This window comes from Myotis yumanensis, unplaced genomic scaffold, assembly GCF_028538775.1.
Source record: "Myotis yumanensis isolate MYYU_CA2020_CCGP unplaced genomic scaffold, mMyoYum1.0.hap1 SCAF_7, whole genome shotgun sequence".
In the NCBI taxonomy this organism is placed as follows: Eukaryota; Metazoa; Chordata; class Mammalia; order Chiroptera; family Vespertilionidae; genus Myotis; species Myotis yumanensis.
The window spans coordinates 30,611,276-30,628,727 of record NW_027223758.1 but is presented as its reverse complement, the minus strand read 5'-3'; the positions used below and the strand labels follow the sequence as shown (position 1 = coordinate 30,628,727).

The following is a 17,452-nucleotide window of genomic DNA, read 5'->3' as shown; positions in this document are numbered from 1 at the left end:
GAATGCAAAAAAATCCTCTTCTCTCCTATCTTAGCTCCTGTATTAAAGGTGCTTACTCCAAAAAACTAGGGACAGGATGTAATCTCGAGATTTTTTTAGAAAGCAAATAAGTTCTGGGAATTTGTTATTAAAGTAGTATGAAGTCTTTTGTGTGTGTGATATCATAAAGATCCCAGGACCAATGGTATGTATGTGTTATTGGTGGTGGTAGATTTGAAAAAAATATGACATGTTAACATCTGATAAGTGGAAATTATTGCAAATGGTTATGTGCAATGTAACAACATTTGTGTATTTTTTTTTTAATCCTTACCTGAGGAGTGAGGATATTTTTTCCACTGATTTTTTTTTTTTTTTTTTTTTTAGAGAGAGTAGAAGACAGGGGGGAGGGAGAAGGGAAAAAACAGAGAGATAAATACCAATGTGACAGAGACACATCGATTGGTTGCCTCCCACATGCCCCTTGCTGGGGTGGGGGGGTGGAGGGGGGGAGAGCAGGGATCAGACCTGCAACACAGGTATATGCCCTTATGCCCATGATCAGGAATTGAGAGCTCAGTACACAGGCCAAGTCTCTAACCACTGAACATGCCAGCCAGGGCTATGTATGTTTTAAAAGTACTAAACAATACCACATTGTTAAATTGGAACGGTGGATTCTTGAGCATCAATTTTATTATATTCTGTAAGTTTGGAATATTTCATAATTTACATTTTATTTTTTTATTATTTTTTAAAATATATTTTTTATTGATTTTTTACAGAGAAGAAGGGAGAGGGACAGAGAGTTAGAAACATCGATCAGCTGCCTCCTGCACACCCCCCACTGGGGATGTGCCCGCAACCAAGGTACATGCCCTTGACCGGAATCGAACCCGGGACCCCTGAGTCTGCAGGCCGACGCTCTATCCACTGAGCCAAACCGGTTCGGCCATAATTTACATTTTAAAATTAAAATTTAAACAAGCAAAACGGGCAGGAGAGATTTAATAAAAATAGCTAATGTTGCCAAACCAGTTTGGCTCAGTGGATAGAGCGTCAGCCTGCGGACTCAAGGGTCCCAGGTTCGATTCTGGTCAAGGGCATGTACCTTGGTTGCAGGTACATCCCTACTGGGGGCTGTGCAGGAGGCAGCTGATCGATCTCTCTCATCGCTGTTTCTAACTCTCTATCCCTCTCCCTTCTTCTCTGTAAAAATTCAATAAAATATGTTTAAAAAAAAAATAGCTAATGTTGCCCAGCCGGCATGGCTCAGTGGTTGAATCAGGAGGTCAAGGTTGGATTCAGTTTTCAGGCTCGATCCCCAGTAGGGGGCGTGCAGGAGGCAGCCAATCAATGATTCATCATTGCTGTTTCTATCTCTTCCTCTCTGAAATCAATAAAAATATATTTTTAAAAAAGCTAATGTTGCCCTAGCCCGCTTGGCTCAGTGGATAAAGCGTCACCCTGTGGACTGAGGGGTCCTGGGTTCGGTTCCGGCCAAGGGCACATGCCTGGGTTTCGGGCTCGATCCCCAGTGGGGGGTGTGCAGGAGGCAGCCGATCAATGATTCTCTCTCATCATTGATGTTTCTATCTCTCTCTCCTTCTCCCTTTCTCTCTGAAATCAATAAAGAAATATATATTTAAAAAAAAAAGCTAATGTTGACAATTGTTAAAGTTGGGTGATGGGTATATAGGGGCTCGTTACACTACTTTTTCCTCCTGTTTTGTAAGTTTGACATTTTTATATGTGAAATTTTCCACAATAAAAAGTTTTATTAAAAAGTAGAAATTAAGACTAAAAATTTTCATAATTTGCATGTGCTTAGAAGTTGCCTGTTCTGCACTCCGATCCGAAGATCATGTCATCCAACCCTTCCTTGTTGCCTCTACTAGGTATGTTTATAGCTTTCATTTGCAGTTCTCAGGTGAGTCCTGGACCCCAATCATGTCTCTTAAGATTTGTGGGCAGACAGGAGGGGTGGAAAATGGCAGGGAGAGCTATCTTCCTGGTTCAGAACAGCACTGGACTCATGACAGTAGCAGTGGGGGTGAAAAGGAGGGGACTGGTTCAAGAACTATTTCAGAGGTAGAACTGATAGGACCTGACAAGCTTTTTTGAGGGCAAGAATCATCCTTCTTTGTTTAACTGGATTTCCCCAATCGAGGGGAGTGCAATTCTAAAGAGATTTCTAGTCATATTCCTTGTTAAAGGGGGTAAAAATTCACACATTGTAATTCTAGCATGATCTAATGAATGAATGATTGACGGGTTATCTTTCTTTTTCTTTTTCAGCTTTACTGATTTATTGGTTGCTTCTTTTATGTGTCCTGACCAGGGATTGGACCCACAACCTTGGCTTATCAGGACAACACTCTTACGAACTGAGCTACCTGGCCAGGGCTCTCCTTCCTTTCTGTTCAGAGCAACTAAGCACTTTGACTATCTCTTTATAGGTAGACTCATCAGTTAAGTGAACCAATCAATACATTTCTTTTTTGTTTTGTTTTGCCTAAGCGGGTTTTCTGACCCTTGCAACCAAGAGTCTGAATAAAGATCACACGTACACAAACTTTTGTATACAATTTTTTTTGTATTCATATATCTCCTCTCTCTCCCCAAACTCTTGAGCTCCAAAGCCTTCAGATGTAGAGTGAGGTCTATCTAAAGTGAATATCCACTCACAATATTCCCTGCTCATTAACCCTGTGTGAGCTCCTACAGCTTGCTGGGACGGATCAGCCTCCCCAACCAAGGTGGTTCTCTAACATCCAGCACTCCCCGGGTCCTTGCACTGACACAGCACATGGTACTTGTCTGTAGTACACAAGGTGTATGTGCCCAGGCCCTGGCGAGCTCCTCTTAGCCTAAGTTTTCAACAGCCAGGAGGTCAGCTTTGATCAGGGAAACCGCTAGGACAGCGGTTCTCAACCTGTGGGTCGCGACCCCTTTGGGGGTCGAACGACCCTTTCACAGGAGTCGCCTAAGACCATCGGAAAACACATATATAATTACATATTGTTTTTGTGATTAATCACTATGCTTTAATTATGTTCAATTTGTAACAATGAAAATACATCCTGCATATCAGATATTTACATTACGATTCATAACAGTAGCAACATTACAGTTATGAAGTAGCAACGAAAATAATTTTATGGTTGGGGGTCACCACAACATGAAGAACTGTATTAAAGGGTCGAGGCATTAGGAAGGTTGAGAGCCACTGCTCTAGGACTTCATGAAGAAGGAAGATAGATGACATAGAGGGAGGGCTACCCACTGCCTGAATCTAACCCACTACTTTCCAGATCAATTCCATGGAGCTTCACAATTCACATTGTGTAAATAGTACTGCCTCAGAAACTTCAGGACCTGCCCCGGAACACAGCAATGTACTTTAGTGCAATACTAACGTTATGATCATTGAGCAAAGTTTTTAGAGAGCAAGGATTTTTAAATATTCCCTAAGGACAAATTCTGGGGCCTAAAAAAAAAAATCGCGATTGTCAGGGGTCATTAACATTAAGCAAAATAACTCATCCAGCCCTAGCTAGTTTGGCTCAGTGGATGGAGCGTGGGCCTGGGGACTGAAGGGTCCCGGGTTAGATTCCAGTCAAGGGCACATGCCCAGGTTGTGGGCTCCGTCCCCAGTGAGGGGCGTGCGAGAGGCGGCCGATCAATGATTCTCTCTCATCATTGATGTTTCTATCTCTCCCTTCCTCTCTGAAATCAATAAAAATATATTAAAAAAAAAACTCATCCAGGCACTGATGGACCTCCAGGGTACTGACACTCCTTTGACAGAAGTTGCCTCACCATGAGTAGAGCTGGCCCTAAATCTGCCCTTGCTGAGTCTCTGGAGGAGGGAGACAGCAGTGGGTCTGTCGCCCAGGTGGGTCTATTCTTTGCTGTGTTCGGGATGCAAAGATCTGGCTGAGACGTGAGTAGTGAGAAGGGGTGCTGAATTCGGGGTAGGAAGGACGGAGTTCTGTGCTTCGCTTGGTGCTCCAGTTCCAGAGGGGCGATAGCGGCGGGGGGCCGGTGGTTGGAATGGTACCTTTCGGCCCGGCTTTTAGCGTCGCTGGCTGGGAGAGACAGATCTCGGAGCATTCAACCTGCACTCGGGAAGACCACTGCCCGGGGGAGCAAGGTGGCGGCGCCAGGTTCCTCCTCCTAGCGCGCGGCGCCCGAGGCTGCTCATCCGGAATAACCGCCCTCTTCTCCCCGGGCTCTGTCCCTCTGCAAGCCGACTAGTCTGTCGCCGCTGCCCGCTGCGCACCGTGGGATCCCGGGGCTGCCTTGCCCGGGATCGCTAGGCTGGCCGCCCACTTCCGCCGCCAGCCGGAAGTGCCTGCAACCCGCGGTGGAGGGGCTTCCGGTGGGGCCGCGAGGTAGCTGAGGCTCACCATGGCGGCCTCCTTGGCCGGGAAGGAGCTCGTGTTTGTCACGGGGAACGCCAAGAAGCTGGAGGAGGTGCCGGGAGGGTGTGGGGGGCCGGCCAGGAGGCGGCTGGGCGGGCAGCGTGTGGCCAGGTCGGCTGGGGACGGGGCGGAGAACTGGCTTCCGGGAGGAGGAAGCACGCGGGAGAGTCGCGCAGGGGGAGTGGAGCGCCGGACCCGCAGGGATGGGTCGGACGGAGCGTGCGGGACGGGTCGGACCGCGCGGAGTGGGGCGGCCCGGGCCACAGGGCTGGTGAGCTCAGAGGAGTGGCGGGGTCCTCGGCACCTGTCCCGAGGTCACTTACTGAGCTAGACTTCAAAGCGGGCTCCCGACACCCTTCTGAGCTGATCCGGGCCGCGCTGCTGGTTCGAGGGCGACAGGGCGCGGGACAGACATCCCACCTGGGCCCTCCGAGCCCTAGCTCGGTCCCGAAATGTGGTCCTCAGTGTCGGTCCTCGCTGAGGAGTGCGGTTGGTTAGAGTGTCATCCTGATACCCAAGGTTGGGCACATAAAGAGTCAACCAGTGAATGCATAAATAAGTAGAACGACAAATTTCTCTCGCTCTTTCTCTCTCTAAAAATCAATAAATTTTTTTAAAATTTAAATTTAAAAATGTGATTGTACCGGTAAATGATATTTTGAGATATCCCCTATAACTGTATGGGAGGGAATATGGCGACATCTGTGATTTAAAAAAAAAAAAAATCAATGTGATCGCTGTCTCCTGCACGCCCCCTACCAGGGATCAAACCTGCAACCCCGGCAACCTTTGCGGGGGTGGGGGGTGGGGGGGGGTGAGTGGGGGAGGAGCCCAACCGAGCCACACCTGCCAGGGTGACATTTGTGATTTAAAGGTCACAGGTACCCTGGCCGGTGTGGTTCAGTGGTTGGAGCGTCGACCTACACACTGAAGGATCCTGGGTTCTATTCCCTGTCAAGGGCACGTACCTGGGTTTCAGGTTTGATTCCTGCCTCAGATCAGGGCTCAGGTAGGAGGCATCCAATGTGTTTGTCTCACAATGATCTTTCTCCTCCCCCTCCCCCTCTCCCTATCTTCCTTCCATTCTCTCTAAAAATCAGTGGAGGTGGGGGAGGGACTGCTAATGCTATTTTGGTTTTCTATATTCACAATTAAAAGAGATGCTAAATTTCAGATAGGGGTTATTAAAAATAAAGTATTTTTTAACCAATGTCACCCCAATACATTCAATAAAAAAGAAGTTAATTTTAAAAAAATAGGGTTTCTGGGAGCATGGAGAAGGGAAGTGGGTGTTCTGGATGGGCAGTTAGCATGGGAGACCTGAAGTAGGAGATTGTGGAGATGAGGGAGCTGACCTGCTGGAGCGGACCCTGAAGGCTGGGGTGAGGCTCATGGGCCTGATTAGTAAGCTTTAGGGTACTGACAGGAGACTTACCTGATTAGAATGGCGAATGAGAGCTTGTGTAATAATGGGGAATCGTTAACAAATGGTGATCAATGTTCTTTCATGTTGCAACAGGTCATTCAGATTCTAGGAGACAAGTTTCCATGTACTTTGGTGGCAAAGAAAATTGACCGTATGTCTCTGTTTTGTTTTATTTTTTAAAGATAGTTTGATTTCTCTTGTCAGCTGGTGATCTGACTCTGTATGTCTTTTTCCTCATAAGTGCCGGAGTACCAGGGAGAGCCTGACGAGATTTCCATACAGAAGTGTCAGGAGGCAGCTCGACAGGTGCTTGCTCCACGTGTGTGCTCTGCTCACTTCTCTTGTCCTGGTGCCTGTGGGGCCTGTGCCTGCTGGGGATGAGTGGAGAACAATAGAATGGGCACAATTGGGTATGACTCAAGGACCTGCCCAGGCCTAGCTGTTCTGGGGTTAGTTCATGTTGGCCCTGGAATACTGCCTTTCTCACCCTTGACTGTATAGTATCTCCCCAGACCACCACTTACACACATAATTCTCTCTCTCTAATTCTCAGATACATACATTCCAGCCCCAAATTCTCTCCACATGCATCCATCCCTGCCCTCACTTATCTCTGTGGAACTGAGAAAGAGCACTTTCTGAAGGGTCAGGCTGCCTGACTATGAATCCCACCTTTTCTCTTACCGTGCCTGGAGCGGGCTTTACAGCCTGCCAGGGCTTTTGGTGTCCCTATCTCTCAAACGAATATAAGAGATTAGCCAAGGGCTAATCCCGGTAGCAGGTGGACGGACCTCTATATGCTGTTGCTGCAGATTCCAACCAGCTGTGGGCCTGGCTCCAGCTTGGATGGCCTGGGAATTCAGGGCTGCAGCAGGGACTGTTGCTGGTAGCAGGTCTCAGGGCTGTATTTCCTTGTTCTGCAGGTGCAGGGACCTGTACTGGTGGAGGATACCTGTCTGTGCTTCAATGCCCTTGGGGGCCTCCCTGGCCCCTACATGTGAGTGCTCCCCCTTACAGAGCCCTTCCCCCCAAACCATCTGAACTTGGAAATGATTGGTTACCTGATATCGCAGATCATTCACTATCTTGGCATCAACACCAGTATTTCAGATTGTCTTGAGGAAGGATTAGGGATGGGGAAAGGCATGCCTTTCTTTTGTAAAGTGTGAGAATGTGATTGTGTAAGTGGGGATGGGCAAGGGGAACCCACCTGTTGATGAGGTACATTCCTGGATAGATCGATTTCAGGAAAGAGAAAATAAGAAAGTCAAGATGTGAAAATGGTTTGGCTCAATGGATAGAGCGTCGGCCTGCAGACAGAAGGGTCCTGGGTTCGATTCTGGTCAGGGGCACATGCTCAAGTTGCGGGCTTGGTCCCCAGTGTGGGGCGTGCAGGAGGTAGGCGATCAATGATTCTCTTTCATCATTGATGTTTCTGTCTCTCCCTCTCCCTTCCTCTCTGAAGATCAATAAAAATATATTTTTTTTAAAAAGCTGAGAATGGGTTTCCTATCCAGTGCTCTAGACCCCCTTAGAAGGTCTTGTATCTCTAGGGTACAAATACCCCAATTTAAATGCCCCTCTCAGTGGTTAGGGGGCAAATGCACACCAGTGCTGCTGCTGGGTCTTGGATATGTATATATTTAACATTTAGATTGCCAGTATGTTTGCCAAGGCAGTAGCACCTGTATACACTTATAGTATGCATTGCCCCATAGTTTGCAATGTGGGGAGTATGAAGTGTTATCACATGCAGTTTTAATTTACACTTGCCTAATTATCACTCAGCTGGAGGCCTTCATTGAATTATTGATTCTTCTATGCATTGCCTGTTTGCCTCCATTTCCTTTTTTCTATTGGATGATTTGTCTTCATTTTGACTTGAGACATTTTGTTTGTTTGTTTGTTTTAAATTATTTTTTAAATTGCTTCTTAGAGAGGAAGCGAGAGGGAGAGAGAAACATCAATGTAAGAGTGAAACATGGACTGGCTGCCTCCAGCATGCCCCCTACTGGGGATTGAGCCCTCAACCTGGGTGTGTGCCCTGCCTGGGAGTTGAACCCGCAACCTTTAGGTGCACTGGACGATGCCCAACCAACTGAGGCACACTGCCCAGGGTGAGACATTCTTTTTTTAAAAAATATATATTTTATTGATTTTTTACAGAGAGGAAGAGAGAGGGATAGAGAGTTAGAAACATCGATGAGAGAGAAACATCGATCAGCTGCCTCCTGCACACCTCCTACTGGGAATGTGCCCACAACCAAGGTATATGCCCTTGACCGGAATTGAGCCTGGGACCTTTCAGTCTGCAGGCTGACGCTCTATTCACTGAGCCAAACCGATTAGAGCGAGACATTCTTTATCATGTGAATCGCTTGGCTGTCCCAGGGCTCTAATCCCTGGGGTACTGCCACCCAGAGAAGAAGGTGGTCCGAAGATCCATCTCCTGGTGTCTGACTCACCTTTGTTTGTCTTGCAGAAAGTGGTTTCTGGAGAAATTAAAGCCTGAAGGTATTATTCCCTTTATTTCTTCCTTTAGATCTTTTGGGAATTGAGAATCCCAAGGTGGTCTAGGGGAGGGCCCCACTTGTAATCAGGAATCTCAGGTTGCAGCCCCACCATGGAGCCCTTCTGTTCACCTCAGTTTCCCCATCTATAACCTGCAGCTCATACTTTCCCTGCACACCTGACTCCAGGGAGCGCTGAGATAAGGAAGGAGTGGATGGGAAAGGGGTGGTGGGAGCTGTGAATTTGAGGAACAAAGGCACTGCAGTTGATTTTGGGTGAGAGGACTGGCCCTGCTGACTGCTTGCCAGTCCTTGCCTCAGCCAGGGCCTGGCCTGGGGGTTCGGGTCCCCTCCTGGGCCCCAGCAGTGCCTACTCTGTCACCTACAGTTGCAGGCCAAAATGTTCCCTCTTTAGGTGCTGCTAAAAACACTTTATATTAATGAGCATTTAAGCATATATAATAGTAGAACAGCAAATGAACCCCATCTCCCCATGACTCAACTTCCAGGTTTATCACCACAAAGCCTATCTGATGACATGTATAAAACCCCCAGTTTGGCATATGTCCCTCAATCTGGGCCTCAGGGTGGGGAGTGGGGGCTAGCTGGCACCGACTGCGCTAAGCCCTCACTGCACCTGTCCGCAGGTCTCCACCAGCTCCTGGCAGGGTTCGAGGACAAGTCGGCCTATGCTCTCTGTACATTCGCATTCAGCACTGGCAACGCAAGTGAGCCTGTGCGCCTCTTCAGGGGCCGGACCTCGGTGCGTACCCATGCTAGTTCCTCAACATGCCACCAGAGGGCGCTGAGACTCCAGCTCTTGGCCCAGTGTCTTCTGCTGGAAGGTAGTGGGAAGGCATCCAAGCCAGAGTTAGTTCCCAGGACTTTGCCCAGATCTGCCCCTGGGCACCGTCAGAAAAAATGCTATCAATTCTGAAATCTATGTGACCCTGTGTCACATATAGAAATTTTTTGATATTTGCAACCATAGTAAAACAAAGATTTATATTTTTGATATTTATTTTATATATTTAAATGCCATTTAACAAAGAAAAATCTACCAAAAAAATGAGTTCGCGTGTCACCTCTGACACGCATGTCATAGGTTCGCCATCACTGACCTAGAGCTCTGCACTGTATGCCCTCCTGAGAAGCAAATGTGGAAACTGAAGAAGACAACTCCCAGAGCTACATCTATATCCCGGACTTCTCCAAGTTCCAATCTCCTTATCCAACTACTTGAACATCACACAAGTTTTCTAACTTTTCATGTTCATATAGAATCTTCCCCCAACTTATTCCTTCCCCAGCTGTCCTTCAGTACCTCATGCCTACCTGTGAGGTTCAGCAACTTCTCACAGGGCCCACACCACCCTCTAGCTGGCTGCATGCACCCCTCCCAGCACCCCCAGTATATTCCCACATTGTGGGGATTCACTCCTCTGCTTTCTCTCTTCTGCTCAGGATAAAATCCAAGAGTCCCACTGTAGCCCACAAAGCGCTATCCCAGAGACTCCACCAGGGGTTGACCACAGAGGTGTGTTGCCTTACCTGGTTATATTTTTGTGTGTGTTTGGTTAAAAACACATAACGTAAAAGTTACCATCTTCACCGTTTTAAGTGTACAGTAGTAACTATATGCACACTTGTGCAACAGATCTCTAGCAACTGTCCCTTTCCGCCCTCCCTAGCCCCTGGCATCAGTTTCTAAGAGTCCAACTTCAGACACCTTATATAAGTGAACGCTGTAGTATTTATGTTTTTGTGACTGGCTTATTTATGATAATGTCTTCAAGGATCAGCCGTATTGTAGCATGAGTTCGTTTTTAAGGCCGAACAATACTCCATTGTATGTAATGCCACATTTTCTTTACCCATTTATCAGTCGATGGGCATTTATTACTTCCACATTTTGGCTACTGTGAATAATGCTGCTATGAACACGGGAATGTTCTCTCAAAAATCAGAACTTTGAACAACCACAGGCCCTGCTGACAAGGCCAGGTCACTGCTGTCCCCACCATTCTCTATTGTCGCCCCAGCTTTGGCTGCTTCATGCACTTTGTTGCTTCCCAGCCCCCACTTTACGCAGGGTAGCCCTGTTTCTTCATGTTCTTACCTGAGCTCTCTGAATGTAATCACATTGTCCTTTCAGCAATGCATATGCCAAGCCCTTCCCCATCTCAGGGCCTTGGCATCAGCCTGGAATGTTCTCCGACTGGAATGTTCTTTTTTAAATTAATTTCAGAGAGAGGGAAAGAGGGAGAGAGAGAAACATTAATGTGACAGAAACATCTACTGGTTGCCTCCTGTACTCACCCCGACCAGAGATCGAACCCATAACTTGGGTATGTGCTCTGACCAGAAGTTGGACCCTCGACCTTTCAGTTTGTGGGACAACAATCAACTGAGCCACACCGGCCAGGGCCGCCTGGAATGTTCTTGCTCTATCCCTGAGGCCTTCCCAAGTCATTCTATCCTGTTCTTGAGTCCAGCTCCCTGTTTGTTCCCTTTAAGCCACTTGGCATTTGGTAATTTGTTTACTAGTTTGATGCCCGTTTTGCTTAAGATCCATTCTGTGAGGGCAAGGCAAGGCCTGCTGTAACCCCAGTACTGACAACACTGCCTGCCTTCCTGCAGATGTTCATACAGTGTGTTACTTGGGTATGGTTCAGAGTAGTAACTGCCTCAGTCTCCCTGCTAGCAGGAACAGAACTCACCTTTGGTCTAAATAACTTGGCATTTATGTGGCTAATCCCCATCCTCTACTACCTCTCTTATATTTTTTTAAATTACTTTTTTTCTTTTATTGCTTCCATGGCAACATGACATTTTGTGACACTGGGCTATAATTTGTTCTCTTTGTAACATTTTTCTTTTGGAATTTGCTTATTACAGCCAGTATTTAGCTCATGTTTAATTTTTTTCTTTTTATCTATTTTTAAATCTTTATTTTTGAGAGTATTACAGATGTCCCTCTTTTTTCCCCCCATTGCCTCCCTCTACCTGGTTCCCACCCCATCTCTTCACCACCCTATTGTCTGTGTCCATCGGTAATGCCTACTAGTACATGCATATAAGACCTTTGTTTAATCGCTTCCCACCCTTCCCCCTCTTCCCTCTGAGACTGTTAGTCTTTCCGTGCCTTTGATTCTATTTTATTCATCAGTTTGTTTTGTTCATTATATTTCTTGTTCGTTTATTTTTAAATTTGGTTGTTGATACGTATTGCCATTTTATTCAGATTTTTTATCTTTTCTTCTTCCTCTTCTTAAAGAATACCCTTCAATATTTCATGTAGTACTAGTTTGGTGGTGATGAACTCCTTTAGCTTTTTCTTGTCTGTGAAGCTCTTTATCTGACCTTCAATTCTAAATGATAGCTTTGCTGGATAGAGTAATCTTGTTGTAGGTCCTTACATTCATCACTTTATGAATATTTCTTGCCACGCCCTTCTGGCCGCAAAGTTTCTGTTAACAAATCAGCTGACAGTCTTATGAGTGCTCCCGTGTAGGTACCTAACTGCTCTTCTCTTACTGCTTTTAAGATTCTTTCTTTGTCTTTAACCTTTGGCATTTTAATTATGATGTATCTTGGTGTGGGCCTCTTTGGATTCCTCTTGTTTGGGACTCTGTGCTTCTTGGACTTGTAAGTCTATTTCTTTCACCAGGTTAGGGAAGTTTTCAGTCATTTTTTCAAATAGTTTTTCAATTTATTGCTTGCTCTTTCTTCTCCTTCTGGCACCCCCATAATGCAGATGTTGATACACTTAAAGTTTTCCTAGAGGCTCCTTACACTATCTTCATATTTTTGGAATCTTTTTTCTCTTGCTCTTCTGATTGGATGTTTTTTGCTTCCTCATTTCAAATCGTTGATTCAATTCTCGGAACCCTCTATTCTACTGTTGAATCTATAAATTATTTATTTCAGTTAGTGTATGTTTAATTTCTGACTTTTTATTTTTATTTTTTATGCTCACCTGAGGATATTTTTCCATTGATTTTGAGAGAGAGTTGGAAGAGAGAGGGGAAGACAGAGAGAAACATCGATGTGAGAGAAACACATTGATAGGCTGCCTCCTGCACATGCCCTGACCAGGGCCCGGGTCGGGGAGGAGCCTGCAACCGAGGTACATGCCCTTGACCAGAATCAAACCTGCGGCCCTTTGGTTCACAGGCCGACACTCTATCCACTGAGCCAAACCACCTAGGGCCTGACTGGTCTTTTATGTCTTTGAAATTTTCACTAAAATCCCTGAAAGTCTCACTAAGTCCCTTGAAGATCTCGTTAAGTCCTTTGAAGCTCTCATTAAGAGAGCTTTAATAATCTTATAACCATTGCTTTGAACTCTATATCCAGTAGCTTGTTTGCTTTCATTTGTAACATGTTTCTTTGTCTCTGTGTTTTGACTGCTTCCCTGTTTCTGTATATTAGGTAGAGCTGTTATGTCTCCTGGAATTGGTAGAGTGGCCTTGTGTAATAGGTGTCCTGTAGGGCCCAGTGACTCAGCCTCCCCAGTCACCTGAGCTGGGCACTTTAGGTGCGCCCCTGTGTGGGATGTGTGCACAGTCTTGTTGTAGTTGAGCCTTGATAGGCATCATGAGACGGAATTGGCGTCACTGGGAGGAATTGGCCTCCAGGCCAATTGGCTGTGAGGACCAGCTGCGTTTATAATGGAAGAGCTGCTATGCAGGAGACACCCCTATGGAACAGGATGTGCTTCAGTGGGGCTTTGGTGCTCACTGAGTCTGCCCCTTGAGTGTGTCGCTTGTGGATGTGTAGAGTTGTAATCTGGTATGGTCTGAAGCTGTCCACTGGGTCACTGGCTCTGAGGCCTCCTGGGAGTTGCAAAGTGAGCCACTGCCTGGGGCCACCTGGCAAGAGCTACAGAGAAATCTGCAGATGGCTGCTATTTGTATTGGGCTAGGAAGTGCCCAGGCGAGGACAAGCTGTGAGGCCAGGCAGGCTGGTGCTAGTGCTGGGTCTTGGACCTTTTATTGATAGGTTTCGGGCATGCTGACTCCAGCTGCTGCTTGTTTAAGAGAGTTTTAGCAATGTCTGAAACCTGAGCCAATACAGGCCATTTCATATGGAAAAGCAGCTGCAAACAGCTTGGGTGGGGCTGAAAATTGGATAGGGTGGGGGTCTCAGATTCACCAGGGGGAATGAACAGTGTGGACCATGCTGATGGAAACTCAGATATGGCTGCCAGGCAGCTTTTCGATGGGAGAGGTCTCAGCACAGGAACAATGACCCCTGTGAACACTCCTGTTTGGGAAAACTCACCCTCGAGTTCTTGTCCCTATGCCAGACAGTCCAGTTCCTCCCCGTATGTCCCTGGACACCCCCAAAGCTGCCATCCAGCACTGAAGCTCAGGACCATATAAGTTCTTGTGCAGGCCCTTTAAGAGGAACACCTGGGACTCCAACAGCCTCTGTGTCACTCAGCCACAATCCCCGCTAGTTTTTTTGTTTTTGTTTTTTTTTTTATAAATATATTTTTATTGATAGCAGAGAGGAAGGAAGAGGGAGAGAGAGAAATAGAAACATCAGTGATGAGAAAGAATCATTGATTGCTGCCTCCTGCATGCCTCCTACTTGGGACTGAGCTCAGAACCCGGCATGTGCCCTTCACCTGAATCGAACCCAGGACCCTTCGGTCCACAGACCAATGCTCTATCCACTGAGCCAAACCGGCTAGGGCACCGCTAGTTTTTATAGCCTAACGTTATGGGGACTTCTCTTCCCAGCCCTGGAACCCTGGGCTGGAGGTCTGGTGTGGGGCTGGGACCCCTTGCCTCTCACAGGAGGCCTTGGAGATATCCCTCCTGATTAAAGAAACTCCACATGTGGGTATTGGACCAGCCCGTTCAATGCCTCTGACCTCCTACCAGTCTCAATGCACTTTCATCTTCTCTAGTTGTAGGACTTCCATTCAGCCAGCTTTCAGGTGGTTCTGAATGATGGTTCTGTATTTTAGTTGTAATTTTGATGTGGTTGTGGGAGGTGGCAAGTACTAGTGTTTACTTATGTCACCATCTTGGTTCATCCCATTTTTTAATTTTTTAATATATTTTTATTGATTTCAGAGAGGGAGAGATAGAAACATCAATGATGAGAGAGAATCGTTGATTGCAGCACCCTACTGGGGATTGAGCCCACAACCAGGCATGTGCTCAGATTGGGAATCAAACCATGACCTGGTTCATAGTTTGACGCTCAACCACTGAGCCACACTGGCCAGGCTATTGACCTCATTTTTATGTTGAACATTGTGCTAAGTAATTTCTATCATGTTATTTCACTTAATTGTTAGAGCCTGTCTTTTGAGAAATGCAGTAATAGCAGGCATAGGGCTCATCTGCAAATTCTAGGGACTTTAATCTCCTATTAGGAGAAAGTGTTTTCTGTCAGGTTTTCACAGTTGACTCTTCAATAGGTCACCATTTGGCAAAGCTGTAGAGAGGGAGGGTGGCTACAGGGATATCAAGTACATGTTTCTCCCCTGTATGTGAGGGGAGAACTGCATTTTACTTATGTGTTTAGCAAACATTTGCAGGCATTGTGGGCCCATTGAAACCATGTATTTTTAGTAACTAGGATTTAACCAAATCCCTAACTAAACTCAGACTGGCTACTGCTTTCCTCTAGTGTATCTCCTCCAAACCCAGTGACATGCCTGTCCCCCTTTCCTCTGGCAGGGCCGGATTGTGGTACCTCGAGGCTGCCGGGACTTCGGCTGGGACCCCTGCTTTCAACCTGATGGATACGAGCAAACGTAAGGAGCCCGGTTTCTTCTTGGGGTCAAACTAGCCATGGTGTGTGTTGGGTCAGTGCCCCACCCAAGTGTGCAGGCACGCGGATATGGACAGAGTCAGGCCCTGAGACTGCCGTTCCAGCCGAAGGCAGCTCTGCTGGGGTGGATGCAAGGAATCTGGGTGGCCCAGTCCACGGTGGGGGAGGCAGCCAGGCGTAGCTGGGAGACCTGAGCTCGGGCTCCAGCTCATAGCAGAGCAGCTGTGTGACTTCAGTGTCTTCCCCTCTCTGACCTTGGCTTGTCATGTATATATATGACAGTTTTGGGGGTGGTCTTCTGGCTCCCCCTATCTAGTTTGGAAAAATGTTAGCACTTTTGCAGCCTTTGGTGGGCATCACATTAAACCCCCTTGGTGCTGAGTGTTCTCAGTATTTCATACCAGTTTCCTCCTTTATTGACATGGGGCACGTTGGCCAGTATTGGAGTCGGGTTTCCCAGGCTGGAGCGGCCCTTAGGGAGCATGGCCTAGGTCTCCAAGTGGCCAGACAGGGCTGAGGACAACATGAAAGAGCACTGTCCGAGAATGCTCTTTGGTGACAGAAGTGTTGTATACATCTGTGCGGCCCAGTCCAGTAGCAATTAGCCACAAGTGTCTGTGGAGCATTGAAAATGTGGCTAGGGTGCCTGAGGAACCGAAATCGTTTTATTCAGTTGTAATTGGTTCAAATTTAAATGGCCGCTCATGGCTAGTGGCCAACACTGGACAGCACAGATCTGAAGCCCACCATTGGGGTGTGGGATGACCACCTCACAGGAGTCCAGGCATGGAGGACAGGCCAGTGGCCAGCTCACCTGCCCTCCCCCCGCAGGGTGCTAGAGGAGACTGCTGTGTTTACTGTCAGGCCTCACTGCTTCCTGTCAATAGATGACAAAACGGATCAAACACGCAGCTCATCCCCTTGTCCCCAGCTTCCCTTAATGACTTTTGGACACACTGGAGCAAGTTTAATATCCTTCCACAACTATCAATATGAGTTTCTACCTATAGGGGATTTTAAAACGTTTCAATTTTTAAGAAAGTAGCTGCTACCCTTTCCTGGGGAATCCTTGAGCTTTGGGCTCTGGAATTAACTGGGGGGAGGGGAGTTGGATCTATACCCTCCCTGATCTGGGCTCCCTATTCTCTGAGCTGCTGCTGTTGCCCCTTAGGTTCGCAGAGATGTCCAAAGCTGAGAAGAATGCCATCTCCCATCGCTTCCGGGCCCTGCGTGAGCTGCAGGAATATTTTGGCGGCCTGATTTCTAAGAATGATGATGAGCATGCTCAACGGGGATCTGGGGAGGGCTAGCCTGAAACCTCCATCAGGCAGGCACCCCCCAAGTATGTCCTTTAGGGTTACCACTTCCTGGGGGTGTTGAGATTGACAGCCCCACCAGACCAGCCTCACCAGTCTGGAGGAGCAGATGGCTCTGTTTGGAGGAGCTTTGGGCAAGGGACACCATTGGTCTCTGCTACAGCCTCCAGGACCCGAAAGGACCTCAGGCATTACATGGGCCTTGACAGAATTGAGGGTTTGGGGGAGAAATTCTCAGTGTGTTTTAAATGCAGCAAGGAAAAATTCTGGAAGGCACTCCAAAATAAACTGGATGTATCTGCTTTGAAATCTGCCCCAGGCGGGTGTCTGTCTCCTGAATCCCTTTTGGCAGGAGCAGGAAATCTCTTAGGTGGAAGGGGAAGGGGTGTTGGTGGGACAAGGACAGCACTGCGTCCAGGTTGTTCACATGCCCTTGCTGGCTGGGGTGTTACATCGTTCCTTTCATTCTTCAAATCTCAGATCAAGGGCTGACCTTTTCCATGCCAGATCCATGCTGTTCACCCACCCATTGAGTGATGCCAATGCCCAGCTGGTCTCCATGGTGTTTGCTGGGTTGGGAGTGGGCCGTGTAGGAAGTCTAGTGCTTTTGCTTTGTGGGGTTATACATCAGAACAGCTCAAATGTTGGCTTATGATTATAATTCCAAACTCATTTACAAAATATACATATAGCCCTAGCTGGTTTGGCTCAGTGGATAGAGTGCCTGTGGACTGAAGGGTCCTGGGTTTGATTGCAGTCAAGGGCACATGCCTGGGGGGTTGTGGGCTCAATCCCCAGTGGGGCATGCAGGAGGCAGCCAATCACTGATTCTGTCATCATTGATGTTTCTATCTCTCCCTCTCTGAAATAAAAATAAATAAATAAATAAATAATAATAAAAAAAATATATCATATATTTATGATGTGGGGTGCTGGGGACTTGCCTGCTTCTCACTTGGTGATTCTGGACATGACATTCCCATCCCCGCTGCCTCCCTC

At 47.1% G+C, this 17,452-nt stretch overlaps 1 protein-coding gene across 2 annotated transcripts; it reads left to right on the top strand.

Annotated features, from left to right (window-relative positions):
* The first annotated feature begins 4,355 nt into the window (after nucleotides 1–4,355).
* On the top strand, nucleotides 4,356–17,354 carry ITPA (inosine triphosphatase). Of its 2 annotated transcripts, XM_070420002.1 has the most exons (9): nucleotides 4,356–4,458; nucleotides 5,926–5,983; nucleotides 6,074–6,138; nucleotides 6,756–6,829; nucleotides 8,315–8,346; nucleotides 8,990–9,121; nucleotides 14,782–14,800; nucleotides 15,014–15,120; nucleotides 16,309–17,354. In XM_070420002.1, exons 1-9 carry the CDS (start codon nucleotides 4,393–4,395, stop codon nucleotides 16,395–16,397), a joined length of 642 nt encoding a protein of 213 aa, XP_070276103.1. In that variant the 5' UTR covers nucleotides 4,356–4,392; the 3' UTR covers nucleotides 16,398–17,354. The 2 variants fall into 2 exon arrangements, with proteins under 2 accessions (XP_070276103.1, XP_070276102.1); XM_070420001.1 differs by lacking the exon at nucleotides 14,782–14,800 and having other exon boundaries at nucleotides 8,990–9,105; nucleotides 15,044–15,120; nucleotides 16,309–17,352.
* The last annotated feature ends 98 nt before the right edge of the window (nucleotides 17,355–17,452 follow it).

Coding starts and splice junctions, on each gene's coding strand:
- ITPA (XM_070420002.1), top strand. CDS start 4,393: ATGGCGGCCTCCTTGGCCGGGAAGGAGCTCGTGTTTGTCACGGGGAAC. Junction 4,459..5,925: donor ACGCCAAGAAGCTGGAGGAG/GTGCCGGGAGGG, acceptor ATGTTGCAACAG/GTCATTCAGATTCTAGGAGA. Junction 6,830..8,314: donor GGCCTCCCTGGCCCCTACAT/GTGAGTGCTCCC, acceptor TTTGTCTTGCAG/AAAGTGGTTTCTGGAGAAAT.